The sequence below is a fragment of the Trichechus manatus genome, unplaced genomic scaffold (assembly GCF_000243295.1).
Source record: "Trichechus manatus latirostris isolate Lorelei unplaced genomic scaffold, TriManLat1.0 scaffold00009, whole genome shotgun sequence".
NCBI lineage: Eukaryota > Metazoa > Chordata > Mammalia > Sirenia > Trichechidae > Trichechus > Trichechus manatus.
In genome coordinates this window covers 4,382,526-4,409,344 of record NW_004443945.1, presented here as the reverse complement: position 1 = coordinate 4,409,344, position 26,819 = coordinate 4,382,526, and the positions used below count along the sequence as shown (strand labels likewise).

The 26,819-nt window shown below is 44.2% G+C and overlaps 1 protein-coding gene and 1 pseudogene across 5 annotated transcripts in view; both read right to left on the bottom strand.

Annotated features, from left to right (window-relative positions):
• The window catches only part of ZNF592 (zinc finger protein 592), a 39,242-nt gene extending 24,420 nt beyond the window's left edge, over positions 1-14,822 (bottom strand). The window contains exons 1-3 of one of the 5 annotated variants that reach the window (XM_023725967.1): positions 14,088-14,822; positions 5,834-5,910; positions 2,026-2,101 (exon numbers count right to left, since the gene is read on the bottom strand). Coding sequence is in view for 1 of the 5 variants with exons in the window: in XM_023725966.1 (XP_023581734.1) it covers positions 5,834-5,967 (134 nt within the window). In the remaining 4 variants the exon portion in view is untranslated. Of the gene's footprint in view, positions 1-2,025; positions 2,383-5,833; positions 6,173-14,087 lie in introns of those variants that run through there. The other 4 variants (XM_023725968.1, XM_023725969.1, XM_023725966.1 and 1 more) reach the window with 4 other exon arrangements.
• LOC101354558 (suppressor of SWI4 1 homolog pseudogene) lies at positions 6,555-19,089 on the bottom strand (annotated as a pseudogene).
• Positions 19,090-26,819: the final 7,730 nt, after the last annotated feature.

Genomic DNA, 26,819 nt, shown 5'->3' with positions numbered 1-26,819 from the left:
TTGGTCCTTTTAAGGAGATGGGAGAAACGTGTGTGGGGAGGGGTAGGGATGGCTGGTGGTATATGTGAAGAATAGATGAGAGCCTGCTATTGTCTAACATGAAGTCACAGGGGCTTGAAGCAGAGATACTGCATCGAGAGAAAGTAATGTTCTCCACACCAGAGAAATCTCAGAGACTCCCTGAGAATGATGAGAAGTAAGGTAAGGTGTCTTTGGTTAGGAAAATCAGAGCTAGTAAATGATGTGGCAGCTCAGCATCAGCAACAGGAAAAAGCTTTTTACCAAAGCTGAAGGCTATAAAACCCAAAGATCAAGTCCTGTTTTCTAGTTAGCCCTAGTAGGGAAAACCAGAAGCAGCAGCAATTGATAACAGTAAACAAGGGACTCACCTTCTACCTAGGTGTTTGTATTTATTTCAACCTTGCTCTAAATTCAGTATCGCATCGCTTATAAGTAGCAAATAGAAATTAATCAAAAATCTACCCTGTTATAAAAGCAAAGAAAGAAACCATAATGAAAAAGACTACGAATAAAAAGTTTTATTCATCAAAAACCTGCCAGCAAAGTTAAAAGGCAAACAGACCAAAAGGAATAACTGCAACATATGGTAGCTAATATCATTAATGTAGTTACTAATATATAAAAAGTTCTTACAATGAAATAAGTAAAAGATGAACAACCCATTAGGAAAATGAGCAAAGGTGATGATAAGGGGACAATTAAAAAAAGAAGAAACACAAGTGGACAATTAATACATGAAAAAAGTTGCAACCTCACAAGAAATTAGAGAAATGTAAATCAAAATAATTGGAAGTTAATTCTCGTTTATCAAATTGACAAAGGTTTTCATAAAATGATAATCCCCAGTGTTGGCAGAGATGTGGCAAAGTAAGCGTTCTGAAGGTAGTATAAACTGATACAACCTATCTAAACAGCACTTTAGCAATGCAAACAAAACGGTCAATAACACCACTTCCAGAAATTTACCCTAACGAAACAGATGCACATGGCAATTTCTGTGCAAAGATAATCATTACAGAATTATTGATAATAAAAAATGGGACACAACCTCAAGTTTTAACTATAGGAAACTGGTTCAATAAATCGTGGTGTATTAAATAAAATCAAATACTAGGTATCATAAATTATATTACAGATCAATATCCAAGGCTGTGAGACATGCTGTCAGAAAAGAAAAAAGATAACCGAATTGTATACATAGCATAATTGCTATTCAAAACAAAAAACTTTTAAACACATACAGCATATATGAAAAAGGCTAGAATACTCCAAAATGTTAAAAGTGACTCAAGAGATGATGAAATTTTCCTTGTTTTATTTATTTGTATTTTCAAAGCATTTATAGTAAAGTTGTATAGCTTGTGTGATTTTATTAAATTATATTTCCTTTAATATAGCAAAAGAAGAAGAAACTAAGCAAGCCAAAAAATTTGAGCCACCCCGCCTTGCAAAGGACTCTAAAAATCATTCATATAAGATTCTCAAAACACACTAGCATGACTCAGCAGGAGAATGCTAGCTAGCTAATCAGTGGAGTAACTTAATTAAAATAAAAGGTGAGAGAGAGAGAAGATAGGTAGGTATGTACAGCAGAGTAGCGAAACGTAAGGTAGACAGGTAGGTATAGTCAAAATAAAAAGCCTCAGTATACATCATTGTTTGCAATCTGCTGAAAGTAGCATGCTGAAATTAGGAACAGCAAACCCCAGGCAGCTGCGTACCTTGCCTAGGGGACAGCTACATGGGGCCCAGAGCTGGGTGGTGGCCCCTGCCCTGTGTCCACGAATACATTCTAGGAACCATGGCCTACCCTGCATGAGCACTCAGCAGAAATTCACCTTGAAGCGTCTGAACAAGCTAGATCTAGACACAGTGAGCTCACTGAGTAACACAGAGCAGCCTAGTCAACATGCGAGGCAGGGTCACGGGTTCTCTGTGGCCCAGGCTGAGAGCAAATTTCACTCAAAGGTGAGACGGTGAAACTATGCAACAATATATACAAACCCTTGGGGGTAAAGAACAACTCCAGGACTGGCAGCCACTACCCTCTTTCAGGATGACTTTCTATTCCAGGGAGGATCTAGAAATTAAAAGAAAAGTTGAGTATAAATTCTCATTGTTTATTATAGGTTTTACTAGTTTGCCCAGGAAATTTTACCAAACAGTTAAGTAAACATAATCAATTGGAGGGGGGCAGGGGCGGAGCATCTTCATTTTGGGAGGAAAAACTGTCTAATTAGCCTATTAGAATTCATTGAGGTAAAACCAAGTTCTCAGATTACAGCAGAACTAGTAGCAGAATTTCTTCAGATTTTAAATGCCGAAATTACACACACACAAACCACTGAATTCCACAGAACTTGGGTGAATGTATGGTGTGTGTGTTTATGTGATTGTCACTGGAACTGCGAACAGTAGTTTTTAACCCAGCGACCAGTTCTGGACTGGAACTTAATGATTTTATAAGTTACCTAGAATGGTGGTTCCCAATTCACTAGGGAACTCAACTTCACATGCACGTATGTATCCTTAATGATTGGCCATTAAAAATTCCACTATTGAATGAGGTCCATGAAAAAATCATTTAGAAAAGGAGGTCTCCTACTCAAAATGCTTTGGGAAGCAATGATCTAGTAGAAGGACTTTAGGCTGGACGCCTAGTGAGGGAGGAGGCTTATCTGTCTCATTCATCATCGCATTCATCATTAGGTATTCAATAAATATTTGTCAAAGCAATAAAGTGGAACCTTCAAGTTTACCAATGGCACCTAAAGCTGCTCCAGAAATCAAAATGCAAAATGAAAAGGCAGCAAGTTCTCATGAGGCTGTGTAAATAGGCAAAATTGTGGCAAATAAGCATCAGTGAATGCAAATCTAAAAGAACACTTAGGGAAGAGCAATTCCAATTATACTTTAGAATAACGGGGCTCTAAGCTAAACTGTTCAAGAAAGAGGCCTGGACATCAGTTTAGACTCTTCTCTCTTAAGACACCACATTGCATGTTTCATCACAATAGGTCCAGAAAACGCTGGGCATTATCAGAAAAGGACACTGGAAGCAAAATAAAACGTGTGATCCTACCCTTATTCAAAACCACTCAGAGACCACAGCTAGAAGTGCTGCACAGTCCTGGTTCCCCACACCTAAAGAAGGCATAACAGAGTAAGAAGTTCTGAGAAATTAGATCAAAGTTATACAGTAGATGGCAGAGCTCCCTAATGAAAGCCTAAAAAAATTACAACTCTATTTCATTCTGGAGGAGGAAGATTTAGGGGAAAAAAGGAAGCATAAACTGGAGTATAGACATGTTCATCAAATCTCAAAGTACTACAGAGGGTAGGGCAGTATTTCAAAGTTTGAAATAAAAGAGGTAACCAAATAAAAGGTTACTTTATTCATTAGTCAGAAAATGTATGGAAGTTGTTACAGGCATTAATATACTAACATAATATACTAATAGACTTATTCATATCTAGAAGTAAAAAAGGGCTCTGAGGAACTAGGAACAAGGAATACTCACTAAACCCATTAACTTTCCCTCAGCATATTGAAGATATCAAATTTCAGATAACATTAAACTTGGTCATGTTTTTCTTAGCAACACGAAGTTCAGTTAACAGTAAAAACACAAAACCAGTTACCGTCAAATCGATTCCAACTCATGGCAACCCCGTGTGTGTTCAGAATAGAACTGTGTGCCACAGGGCTTTCAATGGCTGATTTTTTAGAAGGAGACCGCCAGGCCTTTCTACCGAGGTGTCTCTGGGTGGCCTCAAACTTCAACTTTTCTGTTAACAGCCGAGCGCATTAGCCGTTTGCCCTACTCAGGGACTCCTCAGTAACAGGAGATTAATAAAAATTCAGTAATAGGACATCAAAGGGGGCAGAGGTGTTCCAAAAGCATCAAGAAAAATCTGATTTCTATTCAGTATATTATGTTTAATAAGACAAGGAAGCAAATAACACATTACAGATTTATAAAAGTGAAAGACAGCATGATTTAAAGAACACCGGACTGTGAGACAACAAAACTGCCATTGTTGGCTGAAGGCTGGAAGGATGGATGGATGAATTTTTTACAACAAATCTGTAGGGTAACTCTTTACCCTGTTCCCCATATAACTGAATATGGCTTATGTATTGATATAATCTCTATAAAATTATTACTTATAATGGTTAAAAGTTTTAAAATGGGTAACTGTGAGTTACCTCAGCTGTCTATTTCAGAAGAAGGAGCATGCCGGGGACAAAAGAGCAAAGAATAACTCAAGCTGTGTGATACCAAAAAGAAAAAAAGAGCAAGAGAGAGACAGGTTACTCAGCAGAAGCTGAGAACAGAAGAAAGTACTGTCTGAGTTGCCAGGTAGGGGAATTTTTTGTAATAGGAATGGAAGCTAGACAAGCGGAGAGAAAGAAGGAACAAGGAAGCTTGAGAGCAGGCTGCTGTTCCCAGATCGACAGAAGCTCCTGCCTGGACTCTGGCAGTAACTAGGATTAGACAGAGACATTGATTTCATGGGTGGTGGTGAAGGCAGCTCAGTGAAACTTCAGCTGGATCAAAGGAAACTGAAAAAAGAGCCCCAGAATGAAGGCCCAGAGTGGGAATGGTAGAGCTAAGAGCATAAGGAACTGTGAACCACGAGAAGTGGCTTCCACCTCTATGCTGTCACTAATTACCTGAGTGAAGACGTTAGGCGGGCCTTGGTTTAATACGTAAAATTAAACTAACTCTAAAGATCCTTGAATAGGCTAGGCTGCGGCAGCTGGGCAAATTAATCTACAACTAATGGATCTCTACATAAAGCTTAACTCTTAAGGTGGATACAGAGACTCCCTACCATATGCATATCACTACCCATCTAAATTCACCTCTGAGGCCGGCTAACAGGTCTAAGGGACCCTAAAACATACGTTCTGAGTAGGTCAGTGGCCAATATTTCATTTCATGAGGCACCTGGCATTCCAACTATTAGCAAGGAACAGCCCAAAGAGATTTTCATCAACATTCAAGGATACAGCTCCTCAGTGGCCCCAGGCAAAACAATTTTTTTCACCTGTCCTTTCCTCTAATAGTCTTAACTCCTCCAATCTTTGCCAGAATGATTGCTATAAAACACATATCTGATCACCTCCAGGAGAGAGGTCAAACTCAGGCCTAGCATGGCAGATCCACTCTGATCTGGTCTCTGCATACCTCTCCAGCCACTTCCCCAAGATACCTCCCATTCTAACCACATTTGGAGGTCTCTCAAACTTTCATGCCTCTGGGTCAGGGTCCAAGCCACTCCCCTGTGACTAGAGAATAATACCTGGCACCCCAACCCCACCCTGGCCCCAAACACGGATCTGCCTGAGAAATCTTCCTTATCCCCCAAGCTCAGGCCCAGGGCCCCCTTCTGGATGCCTTCTCTGAGCACTGCTGCACCAGTCCATGACCCTCCTCCTTCTCCTCTTCTTCCATTTTCTCCTCACACTGGGGACTACCCCCCACCTCTATGGCAGCACTCCCCACAGTGGGCTGGAATCATGAGTTTTCTCATTAGTCTCCCCTATCAAACTGTGAGCCTCTCCAAAGTCGGGGTTATGTCTTTCATCGCTATTTCCAGGGACTAACACACCTGGTTCAGTGGCAAGTGAACTGCTCCTACCCACCCAGAACCATTCCTCCCCACTCTGCAAACCCCTGGCTGATACACTTGCCCTCCTGCCTGCACTGCCCGAGGTGTCCTTCACCCAGAGGCAGCTTCTGCTCTCCTCCTCCATGCTCTTCCCACCCCGACCAAAATTCTCAAGTATTCTAGCCAGACTCACAGAATGTTAGAGCTGAAAGGGACCTCAGAAATTATCTGGTCCAGTAGCTTCCAAGTGCCGTTCTGTTGCTGGGCTAACTGCAAAAGAATAACATGAGAAATAACTTTAAAATCCAGATTTCCAAGCTCCACCATAGAACTTGTGATTCAGTCGGTCTGGGGTGGGGCCCTGGCACCTGCATTTACAGTTATGTGTCACTTAACATTCACGATACATTCTGATTGGGACGTTGTGCAAACATCTGGGCCCACAGGCCCGGGACTGCTGTGCCACACATGACCTGGGCATCTCCTGCTGAGGATGCCTCAGGTGAGTACTTGGTGGGTCCCGCCCAGTGTCCTAGGCAGCAGGCGGGCAGTCTCAGCAAACTGGGACCTAGCATCCCCTCCAGAGCTGATCCCGCGATGCCTGCCGAGCGCCCTCATCCACTCCCCCCAGCAGCAGGAGTATCCGTTCCCAAGGGCAGGGAGCTGTGGGGCAGACTGTCAAGCTGGACTGTGGGCACCCCCCCGGAGAAAGGAAGGGAGAGTTCGGTTTCTTTTCCCCCCTCATTTTGGGACCATCAGTCATTTATTGTGGGGGTGGGGGTGGGGGTAGAGTTAGGGAAAGAGCTCCTTTATAAAAGGAAACAGAAGGTTGCACCTGGAGCCTGGCTGGCTGGAGCCCCAGGGTAGGGTCTCTCAGCCCCCAATCTAGGCCATTCCTTCCGCCTTGCTGGGGCTCAGGCTCCAGCTGCTCTCTTAGGCGGCCACACCCAACCCTGCACACGGCTCCAGGCAGCCCCTCTGGGCCCCAGCTTGGCCCGGGCTCCTGGCCTCCAGGCCTCCAATCCTTTCCTGCTGCTTCTTGCGTGGAGGCCCAGTGGGCTGTCTCCTCTTGGTCAGCCCAGGGAACATGTCCTCATCAGGCTTCTCGCCCACCACCTGGTAGAAATACTCAGCTTCATCTTCCTCCTCCTCAGGTCACCGGCCCCCTCGGCATCCCTGTCCCCATTCACCTATGTCCGTGCCCTCTTCATGCCCACCAGGCTCTTCTTCCTGTGGGCCTCTTGCTGCTTTCACTTGGGCTGCACGTTATGAGCCTGCTGGTCCTACCTCTGGGCCTTAAAATGCAGCCTCTCCTCCTTGGCCACCAGGATGGCCTGCAGCTTCTCCTCCGTCTTGTACACAAAACTGTAGACACCCCGACACCCTCCTGGATCTTGATGAGCTGCAGCATCATCCAAGGACTGATCTCAGTGAGCCACAGAGAGCTCTGCTGGACCCACTGTCTGGGCAGCTCCTTAATGTTGTGCTCACTGTCAGGCTCCCCCTAGCTCTCTGACAGCCCCACACCCGTGGCCAACAGCTCACTGATACCCTGCGGATGGCTCATATTGGGGAACTTCTTCTGGAGAAGCTTCTTCATCCGCAACTTGCTCCCACAGGAATGGCTTTGATGTTATAATGGTGGGAATCCAGCTCCTGGGAGTCAAATGAGGAGAAGGCAGCACTTGATGGTGTTCAGGTTTACCTTGTGCATGTTGATGGAGGGGGAACAGGTTCTGGAACATAATGGCCATGAGCTTCATATGTATGCTGTGGGCACCAAAGCTGTTGAGCACCAGGAGGGGTGGGTAGGCATCCTCCTGAGGGCACGCACTGAACCACGGACCTATACACCATAGGTCATTGCTCCGAACGAATGTTATGCGGTGCGTGACTGTATTTTAAAGCTTCCCGGCTGGGTCTAGTGTTCTGGTCTAGTCCAACCTCTTCATTTTTTATTGGGGCTCAGAAACAAGAATTCATCCATCAAACATTTACCAAATGCCAAGAATTATACCTGGCACTGAGGACACAAAGCTGAAGGCCCAGACCCTACTCCAGAGTACCATCACAGAACCCACTGAAGACATGGCAGCCACACATTCATGGACACCACCGAAGGCTCACCAAGAGCACAGGATTCCTAGAGGCAAGAAAGGGAGACGTGCTTTCTCCGACCACTCATCAGAAGTAACCTCACTCCCCACTGTGCTCCCTTTTGCTTTACTTATTCCTTAGCATGGCATAATTTTCTACCTTTACTGGACCAATAAACAGAGAAAAGATTGAAGTTGTCAAGAATTTCATTTTACTTGGATCCACAATCAACACCCGTGGAAGCAGCAGTCAAGAAATCAAATGACGCACTGCAAATCTGCTGCAAAAGACCTCTTTAAGGTGTTAAAGAGCAAAGACATCACCTTGAAGACCAAGGTGCGCCTGACCCAAGCCATAGTGTTTTCAATCGCCTCATGTGCATGCAAAATCTGGACAATCAGTAAGGAAGATCGAAGAGTTGACGGCTTTGAATTGTGGTGTTGGCAAAGAATATTGAATATACCATGGACTGCCAAAAGAACGAACAAATCTGTCTTGGAAGAAGTGCAACCAGAATGCTGCTTAGAAGCAAGGATGGTGAGACTTTGTCTCAGGTACTTTGGACATGTTATCAGGAGGGATCAGTCCCTGGAGGAAGACATCATGCTTGGTAAAGTAGAGGGTCAGCAAAAAAGAGGAAGACTTTCAGCGAGATGGATTGACACAGCGGCTGCAACAATGGGCTCAAGCATAACAACGATTGTGAGGATGGCGCAGGACCCGGCAAAGTTTCATTCTATTGTACATAGGGTTGCTATGAGTCAGAACCAACTCAACAGCACCTAACAACAACTATAGTTATTTCAGTATGCATATTTCCTTTCCTATTATTTATATAAGCCTCTGAACAAGTACTCACAAAATTATTAATTAATTGGTATCCCCTCAAATCTAGGCTTGTATCTCAGCTTGGATGTTGAACGTTGTTGTGGTGTGTTGACAAGTTGATTCCAACTCATAGTGACCCTATATGACACAGTAGAACTCTCCCATGGATCTCCTAGACTGTAAATTTTTACAGGAGCAGATTGCCAGGTCTTTTCTCCTGAGGAGCTGCTGTTGGGTTCGAACTATCAACCTTTTGTTTAGCAGCCAAGCGCTTAAAACCATTGTGCAACCAGGGCGCCTTGGATGTTGAATAGGGCATCTCAAACTTAACATATCCAAAATCTAACTCCTGATTTCTTCCTCCAGTCTCCTTCATTTCAGTCAATGACAATTCTATCCTTCCGGTTGCTTACGCCAAAAATCTTAAAGAGTCATCCAGAGTCTTATCTTTCTACTATGGATTGAATTATGTTCCCCAAAAATGTGTTGAAATTTTAACCCCTATACCTGTAAATAGGAGTCCCTGTGTGATGCAAATGGTTAAGCACTGGACTACTAACCAAAAGATCAGCAGTTCAAGCCCACCCAGAGGCATCTTGAAGACAGATCTGACAATCTGCTTCCAAAAAATCAAAGCCTTGAAAACCCTATGGAGCAGTTCTACTCTGCACACATAGATTGCCATGAGTCAGAATCAACTCAACGGCAACTAACAACAATGCCTGTAAATATGACCCTGTTTGGAAATAGTGGTTTTCTTTTGGAAATAGTAGTTTTCTTTTGTTATGTTAATAAGGTCGTACCAGAATAGGATGGGTCCTAAGCCTAACCAGTTCAGAGCTATAAAAAGAGGAAAAATAGACACAGAGACACACACAGGGGATGAGGAAGAGAGACTACCGAGAGAGATGCATATACAAGCCCAGGAAAACCAAGGGTTGCTAGCAGCTACTGGAAGCTGAAATAGGAAAGGAAGGACCTCTCTCTAGAACTATCCCCTGAATTCAGACTTCTAGCCTCCTAAACACTGAGAAAATAAATTTTTATTATTTAAAGCCACCTACTTGTGGTATTTCTGTTATAGTAGTACTAGACAACTGAGACTCTTTCCTTTTCACCCTTCATCCAACCTATAAGCCAATCCTGTCAACGCTACCTTCAGAATATATCCAAATCCAATCATATCTCACTACCTCCAAGCATCATTCATCTCATGGATTCCTGCAAAAGGCAAAAGCCTGCTAACTGGTTTCCTTGCTTCCACCCTTGCCTCTAGCATTTTTCTCAACACAGCAGCCAGAATGCTCCTTTTAAAACATAAATCAGATCATGTCACTCCTCAAAACCCTCCAATGGCATCCCATCTCACACAGAGTAAAATCTAGTCTTGCCCACAGCTTACAAGGTCCAGATGATCTAACTGCCCTCTGTTCACTCCACCCTCTCTGTCACTCAGTCTGCTCCAGGCACACACAGGCCTCCTTACTGCCCCACAAGTATGCTGGGCATGAGCCCTCCTCAGAGTCTCTGCATTTACGATTCCCTCTGCCTGGAATGTTCTTCCCCCAGGTCTCTGTGTGGCTCACTCCCTCACTTCCTTCAGGCCTTTACTCAAATGTGTCTTTGTCAGGGGCTTTCCACATCCATCCCATATAAGATACCAGTCCCCACCCCCACCATCAGTCTCTATCCCTTTACTCTGCTTTGTTTTTCTTCATAGCACTTATCACTACCTGACATATAATTGTTTATTTCCTTATTGTCTGTTTATAAGCTCTAGTCCATTTATTGAAGGTAATCCACCATTAGAAAGGTGGAAGATGTTAGAAGCAGAAATATTAAATGATTCAACCATCTCACTACTAGGTATATATCCTAGACAAATAAGAGCCACCACATGAATAGATATATGCATACCTACGTTCACTGCACCATTATTCACAACAGCAAAAAGATGGAAATAACCTCAGTGCCCATCAATGGATGAATGGATAAACTGCGGTACATACACACAATGGAATACTACGCAATGTTAAATAACAATGAATCCGCGAAACATCTCACAACATGGATGAACCTGGAGGACATTATGCTGAGTGAAATAAGTCAATCACAAAAGGACAAATATTCTATGAGACCACTATTATCAAAAGTCAAAAAAAAAAAGTTTACACACAGAAAGAAACATTCTTTGATAGTTACCAGGGATGTGAGGAGGAGGGAGGGGTAATCACTAACTAGATAGTAGAGATGTATTAACTTGGGGAAGGGAAAGACAACACAATATGGGGGAAGTCAGCATAACATGGCCAAGGCAAAGGAAGACACTGGGAGGAAAGCAAGAGTAAAAGGCAACAACGGTAAATACTATTACATACACAAACAGTAATAAACAATAAATTACAAGTGGATACAAATACGTAAGCTGAACAGGAGTAGAATGGCGTATGGGAATACCCCCCATGAGCATATATAGGTTTGGCAGAGGATATTCCTACATAGGCATTTGTATGTGCTGCAAATATATTCATGTGTATAACAGAGCACACAGAGGACATAGTTATGAAAACTAGCCATAACCAAACACCTCAAGGGACAGAGTCACTGGGCTTGAGGGTATAGGACCATAGTTTCAGGGGACATCAAGGTCAATTGGCATAACATAATCCATAAAGACGATATTCTACATCCCATTTTGGTGAGCAGTGGCTGAGGTCTTAAAAGCTTGTAAGCGGCCATCTAAGAATACAACTATTGGGCTCTTCCTATCTAGAGCAAAGAAGGGTGAAGAAAATCAAAGTCTCAAGGAAACAATTAGTCCAAAGGGCTAATGGACTACATAAACCACAGCCTCCACTAGCCTGAGACCAGAAGAACTAGATGGTGCCTGGCTACTAATACTGACTGGTCTGATCGTGATCACAGTAGAAGGTCCTGGACAGAGGGGGAAAAATGTAGAACAAAATTCAAATTCATAAGGAAGACCAGACTTACTAGTCTGATAGCGACTATGGCCCTTAGACACCCTTCAAACTTGGAAGTGAACCCACTCCCAGAGATCACCTTTCAGCCAAACAATAGACAGGCCTATAAAGTGAACAATAACACCTGTGAGGAATGTACTTCTCAGAATAATCAACCAGACCAGACCAAAAGGGCAGCATTTGCCCAAAAACAAAGTTCAGAAGGCAGGAAGGGACAGGAAAGATGGATGAATGGAAACAGGGAACTCAGGGAGGAAGGGGGTAGAGTGCTGTCACATTGAGGGGATTGCAACTAATGTCACAAAACAAAATCTGTATAAATTGTTGAACAGGAAACTAATTTGTTCCGTTAACTTTCACCCAAACCACATAAAATGTTCAAAAAAAGAGAAAAAAAGGTGAAACAAGTTGACAAGCTCATCTGTCCAGAACTAACATTGTTCAAGGACAGTCACAGATTCCCAAGCAGGTTTATTACCAGTCAGGCAACTGGCAAATCTGCAGTTTTTTTTTTTTTTTTTTTGGGGGGGGGGGGGGCTTTAAAATTTTTATTATAAATAGAGAGATCTTGAGTGGTGATGAGACCTCACCAGCAGAAAGAAGTCTACCTGAAGTGGCACTTGTCTATGAATCCTGTGTTCCTGCAGGTGCTAAGTTAAATATTTTAGCAGTGGAAAATGCCTACTGGTCAATGTCCCCATGATAAGGTCACCTGTCTTGAGGATGGGATCAGCATGACACTAGCGGAGAGGGAAGGCTAGCTCTGAGAACCATGGGGGAAGAGAGGGCACAGTGTAGTTTTGAGCCTTAAAAAAAGGGAATACAACTCTGCAAATATACCAAAAAAAAAAAAAAAAAACCACTGAATTTACACTTTAAATAGGTGGATAGTACGCCATGTGAATTACATCTCAATAAGGCTGTAATGTTAAAAAGAAAAGAGGATAGAACTGGAGGGAGTTGGAAATGGAAACTAGGTATAGGCAACAAACTTTAAAGAGAGCTGAGAACTTAGATACAAACTGATACTTTGTAACCTATACCCCCTTTAACTTTCAACATTTGCAAGCAGATGTCAGCACTAACAGCACTACACATTGTTAGAGGGGAACAAGTCGTAGACACTTGAGAAAAAAGGGAGACAGGGCTTCTTATTCACACACATCCTGGAGGAGCCGCTCCCACTGAACTTTGTAAAAGTGTCATCTCATGGTGATGGAGACTCCCAAATTTAAGCAAGAAGCCAGCAGCCTCAGTCCTTCTGAGAACCAAGCCTCCACTCCCTGAGCAAAGGGCCCCAGAAAAGAGACAGGGCCACTCTCTCCATGCATTTATTTAGTGGCTCTGAGGGCACCACCAGTCTCACCTACCACAGGCAAACTACTGAAACGTGTGGGGGACACAAGGAGCATGCTATTAGTGCCCTGTGGTTCCCTTAGATCATCAGAGGAGTTAGATCACCAGGTCTTTTCTCCTGCGGAGCCACTAGTGGGTTAGAACTGCTGACCTTTCAGTTAGCAGCTGAATGCTTAACCATTGTACAACCAGGGCTCCTTTTCAGAGGAGTTTAAGAGCTGGGAAGGAATCCTGATGACTCAGTGGTTAAAGCACTCAGATGCTAACCAAAAGGTCAGCAGTTCAAACCTACCAGCCACTCCATGAGAGAAAGATGTGGCCGTCTGCTTCCATAAAGATTATAGCCTTGGAAACCCTACGGGGCAATTCCACCCTGTCCTAGAGGGTCACGATGAGTCTGAATCGACTCTACAGCAATAGGTTAGGAGCTGGTAAGTCAAGGGGCAAGCAGAGTTTCTCTCCCAGGCACTCTGCACTCTCACTTCCCTTCTCCTCTTTCTCACCCTCCCCCCACACAAACTCTTCTCCTTCTAATCCCTCTCTCCCTATTCCCTTCTCCATCTCCCTTACTTCCTCCCTCTCTTGTTCTCACTCTTCCTCCCTCTTCTCTTCTCTCTCTCTCCTCTCACCAGAATTCTGGGAGGGCTCTTGCACCATTGCTGACCTAAAGGCAGTCAGCCTTCTGCAGGAAAGCAGAGGAAGAGCCAAGGTAGCCTCTCACCAGTAACCCAGCACAGCAATGGATCCAACATCCAGGTGTCCATGTGTGCCCTCTGTATATGTCCCTGGTGACCTAAGGAAATGCTAGAAAATAATGCCAGACAAAATGGGAAATTAAGAGTCCTCATCTTTTTAAGACAGTGAAATGTTTACAGATACAATGATGTGATGTCTGGGATCTGCCTCAAGACAACCCAGGGCATGAAGAAGAATGCAGGGAGGGGTATGTAAATGAAACACGGTTGGCCATGAATTGGTAACCGGTGAAGCTGGGTGAGAAATACATGGAGGTCTGTCATATTTTCTACACATGTGTACACTTCAACACACTAGGGGCCGGGCCCTTAGCCAGTGGACCCAGTAGGTCCAATTAAATATGTAATTGAATAAGTAAAGAAAGAATCACTTGTGCCCAAATTCTCGGGTCTTCAAGGCCAGCTCAGGTCAGGCTAGATACCTTACCTTAGTGAGGTTCTCAAAACAAGAATGTGGTGAGCATCGCTGCAGGTGTAGAGCTGCGGAGAAAGGAGAAACTTCTATCCAGGCACATGGTCTACCTTCCAAACACCACCTGAGGAAAGAAAAAGATTCTTTAAGCAGGTCTGAAGGTAAGTGTTAAATTAAGGAAAGATAGTTAAGAAACAATAATCCAAGCACAGGTCAGACCCTCAGAAAAATCTCTAAACATGAATTCACAGCAGACCTCAACTGCAGCCGAAGACAAAACTCTCCCAGCCCCAGACCTTCAACCCATCCCCTATCCTAGTGTGGTGGTTCAGAGCACAGACTACTTGGGTTCAAATCCCACTTCTACTACTTACTAGCCATGTGACCCAGGGTAAGTTTCTTCTCTTTGTGTCTCAGTTTCCCCATATGTAAAAGGGGCTGTTATAAAGAGTGAATAAGTAAATATTTGTAAGGCTCTTACAACACTGCCTGGCACATAGCAAATGTATGTGTTAAGTACTATGCCACGAACTGCAGTGGCCAACAAGCTTTACCTCAAAATGTTTCGGACTGTCCCAGCAGACTGCCAAATCCCTAAATATCAGGCCGGTTGGAAGCATGCGCAGTAGAGAGAGGGTCAAGATAAGCGAAGCCCACTCACCACCCCACACAGCTCATCCTCCAGCGCTCAAGGGGCCTGCTGAAGCTGAGGAAGCACAGGGTCAGGGAGTGGGAATATATACAGGAGGCAGAGGTAGGCAACCTGGGCGAAAGCCGTAGGCTGAGGAAAGGCAGGGAAGGGGCAAGCACTGAGCAGGTGATAAGAATCACAGAAGAAATGGGAAAAGCTGGCAGAACCCACCTTTAAAATTAGGTGGTTCTCAACTGTAGCTGATCATTAGAATTACCTTGGGAACTTTGGAAACTACCAGTGCTTGGCCACAACCCCTGGTGATTCAGATTTAACTGGCCAAGACTGAAAAATACTGATTAATAGTCCATCAGGTACATGTACCTACAAATGCTAGAATAAAAAGGCTTATCCCCTGAATTTCTAATTCTGTCCATTCTCATGCTAATCCTCCATCTCCTCACTTTACTTCATTTTGGTCTTAACTCTGACAGACCGGCATTTAATTAGGATTCTAAACAGAAACACAGACTGTATTTAATGTAAAAATTTAGAAGGAAAGGGAAGGCTCCCCACCCCCAGCTTCTAGCCACACTGCCCTTTCCATCCCATTTCCATGACCCATTATCCCAATTCTACAGAAGGGAAATAGAGAAAACTGTTTTTTTCCTGAAGTTTTTCCTTTTCTCATTTTGGACCTTCATATTTCAAAACAAACTAAAAAGCAGACACTGTGCCGTCCAAGTGAGGACAAAAGTCAGAGGCTAGGGGGTGGGGAAGGGAGGGCAGAGGTCTGATGTCCAACAGTAAATAAGTTCTGAGGCACTTCAGTATGTGTACCTGGTTATTTATTCTAGGTTAACCTTGGTTCATCCAGCCACTGGGTTCTATCCAGCTATGCAGACAGTCTCCCATGTGCAGCAACAGTTTGGCAGCAGAGAGGGGCTGAGAAACTTGACCATCAGGTTCACTGTCAGATGCTGACTGCTTCTCCCAGGTCACCCGATCCACATACTTATGCAGGGGTGGATTATCCAATAGACAAGGCAAGCACGGTGCTTACGTTGCTTACCAGATCATCTGTATTGAACAATATCATTTTTTCACCATATCAAAGAGTCTGCTTCTAGGTATGGCTAGCATCTGTCTCTCTCCCAACCCTGCAGCACCTTTCCACAGAATGAAAGTCTCTTTTCAAATTTACAATCCCTGACAGGGGCAGATGACCCAGTTAGCAAGGTAAGCACGGGCCTACTTATGCTTACTTACTAATCTGTAGTGAACAATTTCACACGGGTTTCACCACATCAAACCCATGTGAAATTGTTCACTACAATAAGCACAGTGCTCGCTTGTTAGATAATCCACCCCTGTACTCATGCTTGTATTTACACGAGCTTTACAGTTTATAAAACACAGTTCCTACTTCACAGGGAATTTACCAGTGAGTAGCAGAGCCAGGACTAGCGCTGCCTCCAAAGACCAAGCTGCCCTTCCACTCAGGAACTCTGAACCAGGAGGTCAGATTCCACATTTCACAACACTCTCGTCTTCCCGAGGTGCTACTGTATACGGCACAAATTTTCCTTCAGTTTGATATTGAGACATTTACCATACCCTTGCCATAATTATGACACACCTTAGGATGTTGTAAGACCAAGATAGAAAACACTGTTCTAAATTATAGGTTCTTCTACACCAGCAAGATTAAGAAATGTTAGAGCTGAAGAAACTCTGGAAAATCATTCAGTATAACCTACTTACTCTACAACCAAGGAAACTGAGACCCAGAGGGGTGAAGTGATCAAATGAGACAAAGTATAAAAACTGAGAAGAATTGTTATTGCTCTGAAAGATTACTATTGTTATTCCTGGCAAGGTCACACAGGCACTGCCTCAGCCTTCTCATCAGAGGGGCTGAAGTCCCCTTCTTACAGTTACCCAATTCAAATCTCTCAATCAAATACCAGGTATAAGGCATATTTAACCATCAGACCAGTGATTCTCAACCCTAGGTGCATATTAGAAACACCTGGGGAGCTTTTAAAAAACACTGATGCCAGCCCCATCTCAGACCAATTAAATCAGAATCTCTAGGAGTGAGGCCCATACATTTTTTAAAAATGTCCCAGGTGACTGATGTAGTCTAGGCTTGAGAACCACTATCTTGGGCCAAGGTGTGATCCAGGGCCCAATGGCCTCAAAATTCACCCAAAAAGATGGTTAAAAATGTAGACTTCTGGATCCCACCCTGAGACTCTGACTCAGTAGGTGTGGAGTGGGCCCCAGGAACTTGAAGCTGTAACAGTTCCCAGGGGAGGCTCGTGCACAGGAAAGTTAGAGAACAACAGCATGAAGTGAGCCTTGGAAGTCACACCCGTGTTTCAGCTGACCCTGGAGTCCTGGAGGCCCAAGCCTCCCAGGTGATTCAGACTCGATACCCACTCTTAGCTAAGAGTCACTCAAAGTCCCACTCTTTCTACCACCAGGAGACTGGGCAACGCTTCCAGAATGAATGTGGATCCCATCGCACCTCTGCACAGTTGCCAAGAGCTTCCCATCCCATTCAGAGCTAAAGCTCGAGTCCCAACCAGGACTTACAAGGCGTTGAAGATCTGTATCAACTCCTCTCCCTTACCTCTCTGACCTCACCTGCTGCTTTCCCTCCCTCAGTCCTGCTCAGACACACTGACTTCCTCCCTCAATCCTGCTCAGACATAGGGACTCCCTTCCCTCACTCCTGCTCAGACACACCAACTTCCTCCCTCGATCCTGCTCAGACACACTGACCTCCTCCCTCAGTCCTGCTGGGACACACTGACTTCCTCCCTCATTCCTGCTCAACACACGGACTTCCTGGCTGTTCCTCAAGCTCACTCTGACCTCAGGGCTTTAGTACCCTTCTCTCTACCCTGATGGCTCTCATCTCCTTCAGATCTCTGCTCAAGTGTCTTATCAGTGCAACTTCTCTGACCTCTCTATTTAAAACAAAAAATCCGCCTCCCCACCAAATCTCCCTACCCTTCAGCCCTGCTTTATTTTTCTCCCTAATACTTTTCAACAGTTCTCATTCTTTACATTTTTACTTGCTTGTTGTCTATCAAAGGAGCCCCAGTAGCACAATGGTTAAGCACTCAGCTGTTAACAGAAAGGTCGGAGGTTTGAACCCACCGGTAGCCCCGCAGGAGAAAAAACCTGACAATCTGCTTCTGTAAAGATTTACAGCCTAGGAAACCCTATCGGGCAGTTCTACCCTGTCCTATAGGGTCACTATGAGTTGAAATCAACTCAACAACACACAACAACAACACTGTCTACAAGACCACACACTAGAATATGGTTCCGTGAGGTAAGATCTGTGTTTATTTTGTTCCCTGCTATATTCCCAGTGCTTAGAAGCGTGTCTGGCACATAGCAGGCACTCCAATACTTATTCTAGGAATTAATGACTAAATCAGAAATGCCAGTCTCAAAAGATGGCTCTACTAGAACATCCGAAAGAAGAAGCTGATTATAATAAAATCACTTCTCTGCTGACCTCATCTTGGCAAAAACCTTTTTGAAAGCAGGCTAGAAGCCTAATGAAACATAACCATTTAGAAATAAGTATTTCCAGTCAATTAATCCATCCCAAATGGGTTTGTGAGTCAAAGAAAATTTGTTCTGAGAAACTGATAAAACTATGGAGACAGAAAATGGAGTTGAAAGAAGGTGATCACACAAATGTATTTCAGATACCATCCTGGTGTATGTGTAGATCCAGGCCCGACAGAACTGGCAGCTATACCTGGACAGGGCACCGTTTTCAGCTCACCAGAAAGAACAGACAGGCCTGGAGTTAGGTCTGTGGGATGCAGCCCAGTGCAAGATATTACCCACCTGCTTTCTACCACACCCATCAACCTGATAAACATCATCAACAACATGAGGAGGACCCTTCCTTTCCTCATCTCCTAATGACACCCTACCTGCTTCCAAAAATCAACTGAAGCCACTGACAACACTTTAAACTCTACCAAATAGGGAGCTGCACAGCAGGTGGGGAGCATCTTGCCATTACCAAGTCTCACTCATTTCACCAGTTCCGTCCCATGATGGCAGAAGTCCCGGTGGCGCAGTGGTTAAAGTGCTTGGCTGCTAACTGAAAGGTTGCTGGTTCAAGCCACAAGCCGCTCCTCGGGGGAAAGATGTGGCAGTCTGCTTCCGTAAAGATTTACAGCCTTGGAAACCTTATGGGGTAGTTCTACTCTGTCCTATAGGGTTGCTATGAGTCAGGATTGACTCGACAGCAACGGGTTTGGTTTGGGTTTGTTTTGCCCCATGTCTGCCGACCCCTATCCCGCTCACCTCTTTCCTCACCACCTTGGTCTCTCCCTGCACAGTCATCCTGCATGTCCCTCCAAGGCCAATCTTCCCAAAGCACCACTTTCATCAGTTATTCTCTGACTGATCGAAACTTAAAGTCATTTCCTATACCCTACCACAACCGGGTCAACCCCTGTGCCAGGTGTTCGAGAACCTCCATGATCCAGGCCTAGATCTAGGTCTATTAATTTTATATTTCAGCTCCAAAGCACCAAATCACTGCCTTCCACCTCAACACTACCACCAGTTAAGAGATGAGACTGTAGAGACTGATACACAGTAGACTTCCACCCTCCCTGCAACCAGCAGCCTCCATTCCTGCCAAGAGCATCCTCACTATCCTCCACACCAGGAACACTCAGTCTCTCCCCCCCCCCACCAGCTTCTAGCCACATTGCCTTTTCCACCTCATTTCCACAACACATATGTGATACACTCGCACATACACTCATGCATTCGGTAAACATTAATCAAACACCTACTGTGCATCAGGCCTTGTTCTAGTCACAGTGGATGCCACGGTGAACAGAACAAAGTCCCTGCCCAGATGGAGCTGGCATTCCAATGGAAGGAGACAGACAGACAAACAAGCAAATCCATAATATGTCAGCCTTTCTCAACGGGGATTCCTCGTCTGAAATCAGAGATTTTAATGACTATATTCTCAATTTTTAAGCAAGTGAGGGAGCAAGCCATGTGAATACGAGGAAGAAGAGGTTCCAGGTAGGGGGAAGAACAAGTGGAAAGGCCTTGAAGCAGGAGAGCACTTGGTGCGTTCAAGGAGCACAGGTCACAGCCATAGTAGGAGACAAAGATGGGGGGCAGATAATGCAGGTCTGTTGCAAGGACTCTGACTTTTACTCTGAGAAGACAGGCTACAGGAGAACTTGGATAGAGGAGTGATGTGCTCTGACATACATTTTAAAAGGATCACTCCCCTCTGCCTATACATCTCAGTTGTTTATCATTAGGTAGAATCATGCGGGATTTATTTTCCTTTAGAATATTCATATTTTTCTAAACTGAGCATATATATATATATATATATATATTTTTAATGAAAGAGAAAACTATCTTCCCAACCCTTTAAGACCCAGCTCAAATTCCACCTCTGCCTCAAAGTCCCTGCAGCAGCACCAGCTCATACTGTACCTTGTGCCCCAGACAGCAGGACCACTCAGGGTGGCTCCAGGGTCAGCAATGAGGTGATTCAATAGCACCTGCTGGCAGCAGATGTGGATGAAAGTTTCTTTTGCTGCCCTGGCTTCTCTTCTGCCATGCAGCTACCTTCCTCCCTTCAGACATTCTCATCCCCAAGTGCTACCTGTGTCCCAGTCTTTCTCTCAGTTGACTTAATTAATTCCTGTTAATTAAAGCTACTGTTTAGTGATGAATTGCTAAGAGCATGACCTCTCCCAAGGGGCAGATACATTTTAAAGGGGGACTCTAAACTGGAAATGCAAAAGCCTTGAAGACTCAGAGGAATGGAACTATAATGGTGGAATGACAGGCACCAAGGTTCATATTTTGAGGGTAGGTGGCTACCTTCTCCTAAAGGATAAGGATGTTTATGGAAATAATATCAAGGGGAGACAAGTGAAGTAATGAAAGATGAGAGTACATTGTTGCCACCACCTCCCTCCTCCCAAATGGCCATTCAGTCCATTTTGAGTACCAGAGAATGTTCCCCAGAGGTAACACCAGCCATCTCAGAGGGGTGGCCTGTGTGAGAATAACCACCACCTGAGAAAATAAAGCCCCCTCAGGCCACTTCTGGTCTGGAAGCAAATTGTTCTCTAATTGCTTTCAGTGGGGGAGCTCCCAGAGGGCAAGGCTCACCTCACATGATTCTTTCATGCCACAGGAACATCCAGCTCTGCACTGGGACCAAGGAGGGGCTTTCATAAGCATGTATATATTATTGACCAATGATAGCCCAGTTCAGAAAAGCTCTGCAGGATTTTAAATACAAGTAAACATTCTAATTAAGAATAACAGTAGTATTAATCACACATCTAACATTTTTTAAGGGCCTGAAGATTTATAGCCTTAATGAAGTATTAGGCAGTAAAGCAGTTTTTACAACCTGGCCAGTTCAGTTGAGGTTTGGAGAGTGTGTCTAACAAGCGAGGGCAGAGAGCAGCCTTTCCCCCACAGACCATAGCCCTGGCTGGGCCAAGCCCCAGAAAAATCTGAACAGCTGCTCAGTGACCACCTCTAGGATCCCTTCTCTGAAAATGCCAAGGCTCTGCCTGAGATGTGTTTTCAGGCCCTGAAATGGCCCTGAGATGGCTTGCAGGTACAATGAATACTTTCCTTCAAGGCCTCTTCCTCTTGCTTCACTCTGTCCTTTAGCTTGTTAAAGAAATGACTGCAGCTTCAGGAATGGAATTGGCAGAAAGGGGTAGAATGCTGTAAACTGCAGCAAACCAGGGAATCCAAGAGGAGCCAGGGCCCACTCCACTGGCTCTTGTTCAGCTCCAGTGTGGGTAAAGTGTTCCTATGCCCCAAGACTGGATATGGAGAAGAAGCATTCGCAGCCCCACACCCAGGTGGGCTGAGACCCTAAAAAGGGGAAAATCCCAGGAATGCATGCAAGGCTGACACATAGGAACTCCTCTCTTTATAACCCCATGGCCCCCAGGTTGTAATACCAAGACCTCTAGCACCACTGTGTAGATGCGCAGGAGACTGAGCTCCATGGTCCATGGAAGGAGGCCCAGGGCTAAGCCCTAAAAGGAGTGATTTCTTTAGGAGCACGCCTAAAGAAAATACCCAATAAATGAAGCTGTTGTTGTTGTCAGGTATCCTCAAGTTGATTTTGACTCATAGTGACCCCACGTGACAGAGTAAAACTGCCCCATAAGGTTTTATAAGCTGTAGTCTTTACAGGAGCAGATTGCCAGGTCTTTCTCCTAAGGAGCCACTGGGTGGGTTCAAACCGCTAACCTTTCGGTTAGCAACCAAGCACTTAACCATTGCACCACCAGGGCTCCTTACAAATGAAGCTGGAAGCTTCATTTCTACTCATCAGCTCCTCCCAGCTGGATGCAGCCCTGACTTTCTGAATTCCGGGACTACCCCAGTTAGAGGTGCTAACCTAATGGCCTGCCAGGAGAGCTGCCGGTACTGCACATCTAACAATGGCATCTTCTGCGAGTGAATGAGGAGGTGCATCCAACCCCAGGCAGCATACCTCTAAGAGAAAGAACTATAGGATATAGAGTTAAGCAGTCATACCTCTAAGAGAAAGAACTATACGATATAGAGTTAAGCAGTTTGAGTTTCTGCTTTGCGGCATTCAATGTCTCCAAAATGAAAATAGATTTACTGTACGTTGTTTTTATAAAAATGATATCTAAGCCTGTAGAAAATTCAAATGATGGGGGGAAAACGTAAAGAATAAAGCAAAACCATGCCAATTCCACTACTTTGAGGTAAGGAGTTCTCGTAATAGACTATTCTGTGGAGAGGAAGCAGGCCGATGCTGCTTTAGCACTGGGCTGCAGGTCTTGCTTCTCTAGTTAGACTTGCGGATTTATTCTTGTTAAAGACCCTTAACATTACCTCTGGCCTGCTCAAAAAATGTTCAGAATCTCTGAGCAGCTCCAATAATTCCAGAGTCCTCACAGACATAACTTAAAGTCATACAGACCTCCTTTCCCTCACACCGACTGATTCAAGGCCAGAAGTTTATCTATTCAGCAGACATACTCCTTTATTTCACTAACCCATATGTGATGGCAATCTTTCCACAATCAATCACACGTATAGATATCAACAACCTTTTAATTGCCTGGAGTGTATTAATGAAACGAATGGGCCACCATTACCTCTTGAACACCATTCTGTATGTTTGTTTTTGTACAAATGATACAAATGAAACCATTACAACACCTTCAGAATCTGAAATTAAGAGGGTTAAGGGTTTTGTCCAAAGCTACACAGTGAGCAGGAGGTAGCCCATAAGTGCTGATGGCTCTGAGGAATGACTGTGGTGACACCAAACTCGAAAGGTGTTCACTGACTTTTCTATGAATCACAAAAAGGCTCAGATAAGTCACTTCAACACACACATACACACTTCCCTGCTGCCAAATAAAGTGGTTGACTGAAGTAGCACTCTGATCCCTTGGAAACATTTATCAAATGTTTTAAAAAGTAATTAGCTAATGGCTATCACATCCTACATCTCTAGAGCAAGAAGCGGGAGGACATTGTACCAGATGCTCACAAATGGGAACGTATACAGATTTGGCGCACGTGCAGTTGCTCTACGTCATAGATGTCAACAGTCAGAACTCTCTCCTGTTCAATATGTTCCCTTTTTTTTTGGAATAGAAAAAGTTAAGACAACTTATATATAAAGATAGACATGGAGATAAAGGTCTATCTAGAATACTTAAATGTTAACTGTAGCTCTAGGTTGTAGGTTTATCAGTGAGTTTTTATTTCCTTTTTGATAGCTATCTGCAGTTCCTAAATGTTCTACATGAATATATATTTCTTCTGTAATTCTTTCTAGAGTTTTAAAATAAGAATAATCCACAATCTAGGCTGGTCTATCTGGATTTTATTTTTCACTGTAGAAAAATACAGACAACACTCTAGAGGGTCCACTCTTCCCAGTACTGCAAAAACAAAGTGTATGACAAAGCTCTAACCTCATGATGCTTCCAGTCCAATAGACAAGCTCACTCTGACCAAGCTGAATGCAGAGCCGGGGTTATTACTTTACTCTCTATCTCTAATGTGTAGGGAAAATAAAGATCCTAAACCAATCTCTCCTTTTCAAGTGCAACCAAAAGCCCTTCACCCCTCCAAGAGTTCACAGACCTCTGCTCCCATAACAACCTCCAGTACATTTACCCGCAACCATTTCTTAGCCACAAAATTACACACATCCTTCAGAATCTGCACAACTTCTCCATTTCTAGTGAACCTCCTTTTCCCATATCTTACTTCTAAAAAAGTTATTCCTCTTTTTCCTTAAGTTTCACAAGCACAGGATCCCACCCAAGTAATACAGAACAATTCTTTCCATCAGTTAATAATTGTTGACTACACTGTCTGCTGTTTCAGGAAAGATTACGTTAACAGAAAGGGTTAGTTTTCATGAAGTCCAAGAAAAACAAACAAGAACTGAGGAGCAAGTGTTTGTTAGTATGTCCTAGCCCTGGCCAGAAGTGAGGGGGCAATGGCCAGGGGACAGAAACATCTGTCATTCTGCAGTTTCATTTCCCATGGTCAGTTAATACCCTGAGTTTATGCATCAGTCTCTTCCAAGTTTGGTTAGTGAGTCAGTCTCCCTGGGCCCAATCAACTCTGAGTGCTCTACAAAACTGAATTTCTGTTCTGTTCTCTGAAGCTGAGAACCAGATTCTGAAGCACAGTGATCCCGCCAAAATAAAGCCACCCCTGGGATAACATCTGTCTCTACACTCTAACCGCAACACCCATCATGGGATGTATTTGATGCATATAATACTCTCTGCTAGCTCCTCATGGCTTACAGAATAAGATCCAAACTCCCTGACCTGCCTTTTACAGGCTCAACTCAGCTTTCCAGTCTCATCCCCAGACAAACCCAGCCCTCTGATTCCATACTTCCACACATACTGCTCCTTCTACCTAATCAAACCAAACCAGTTGCCATGGAGTCAATTCCAACTCCCATATCCCATGTGTGTCAGAATAGGACTGTGCTCCATGGGGTTTTCAATGGCTGATGCTTTGGAAGTAGATCGCCAGGCCTTTTTTCCAAGGTGCCTCTGGGTGGACTCAAACCTCCACCTTTCGGTTAGCAGCCAAAATCATTTGTACCACCCAGGGACTCTTATTCCTGCTACCTAAAAAAACAAAAACAAAAACCAAACCCATTGCTGTCAAGTCGATTCCAACTCACAGCGACCCTACAGAACGAGAATTGCCCCACAGGGTTTCCAAGGAGTGGCTGGTGGATCCAAACTGCCGACCTCTTTTGGTTAGCAGTCAAGCTCTTAACCACTGTGCCAACAGGGCTCCTCCCACTACCTAGAATGTCCTTAAACCAGTACAGTTGCCATCGAGCTGATTTCAACTCATGGTGAATCCACGTGTGTCAGAGTAGAATTGTGCTCCATACGGTTTTCCATGACTGATATTTTGGAAGTAGGTTGCCAGGCCTTCCAAGGTGCCTCTGGGTGGACAAACTCCCAACTTTTCAGACCAGCCACGTGTGAACCATTGCACTACCTAGGGACTCCAGAATGTCCTTAGCTCAATCTTATTTGCCTGTGAAACTTCTAATCTTCCTCCAAATACCAGTTCAAAAGTCACCTCCTCCCTGAAGCCTTCCTCACTTCTCCAGGCATTTAGTTCTTAATGCTCCCAACAGCTCTTTGACCACAACTGGTTAGAAAAACTTGTCAGGTACATTGTATCTATACTCTGAGCTCCCGGAAGGCAGAAATATAATTCACTTTGTATCCACAAATCCTTGTCATGCATGTTAGGAGAGCCCAACCAATGTTGAATGAATAATCACATGGAACACGGCATTAAGTTATTTAGGAGAAAAAGAGTCACATAAAATTCAAGGATTAAATTATTAATGTGTTTAATCTTATCCAAAATGAACATTAAGTGGCTGAAAGGTAGCATCGGTGTTGAAAAATTTTTAAACAACATTAGCAACTAACATTTGAGCTAAGTGCTAAATGTTTTACATGGATTAGTTAATTTGATTCTCACGACAACCCTGTTAGATACTTTTATCTGCACTTTACAGATGAGGAAACTGAGGCACAAGAGAGGTTAAATAACTCAAGATCATTCAGTTAGCAAGTGGGAAGAGTAAGATGCAAACGCCAGCAGTCTGGCTTCAGAGCCAGTGGGCTCTGGAATCAGGCCAACCTGAGTTTGAATCCTGACTCTGTTACAAGTGTGGTTTTGGATAAGTAAACTATTCCCTCTGGGCTTGTTTTCTTATCTGTAAAATGGCTACAATAACTCCTTTCTCTTAGGGAGTAGAGAGAATTATGTTAAATATGATAATGTATGCAAAAGTCTCTAAAATTGGTTCTCCTGCCTAGTCTAATACCAAAACCAAACCCACTGCCTTTGAATCCATTCTGACTCATAGCAACCCTGCAAGACAGTGTAGAACTACCCCATAGGGTTTCCAAGGCTGTAATTTTTATGGAAACAGACTGCCACATCTTTTTCCCATGGAGTGGCTGGTGGGTTCGAACCGCCAACCTTTCGGTTAGCAGTCAAGTGCTTAACCACTGTGCCACCAGGGTTCCTCTCCTAGCCTAATAAAAACCCAAACCCAAACCCATTGCCATTGAGTCAATTCCAACTCATAGTGACTGCAGGACAGAGTAGAACTGCCCCCACAGGATCTCCAAGGAGTGGCTGGTGGATTCGAACTACCTACCTTTTGGTTAGCAACCTTAGCTCTTAACCACTGTACCTTTTAAAATGTAAATATCATCATGTCACTCACCAGCTTAAAACCCTTTCAGGGTTCCTAATTACTCTGGTGATACAATCCAAACTGAGGGAAGGCATTCTGCCCCCAAGGCCTCCAAGGCACCCTGTGACCTGACCCAGCCCACCTCTCCATACTTATCTCCTCTTTCCCTCTCGCCCTCCAGCCACACAGGCCTCTTTCACTTCCTCCAACTTGCCAGGCTCTGTGCTGCTCCACACATGGTTAACTCTTCACCCTCCTTCAGGTCTCAGCCTAAACCTCACTTCCTCAGGGA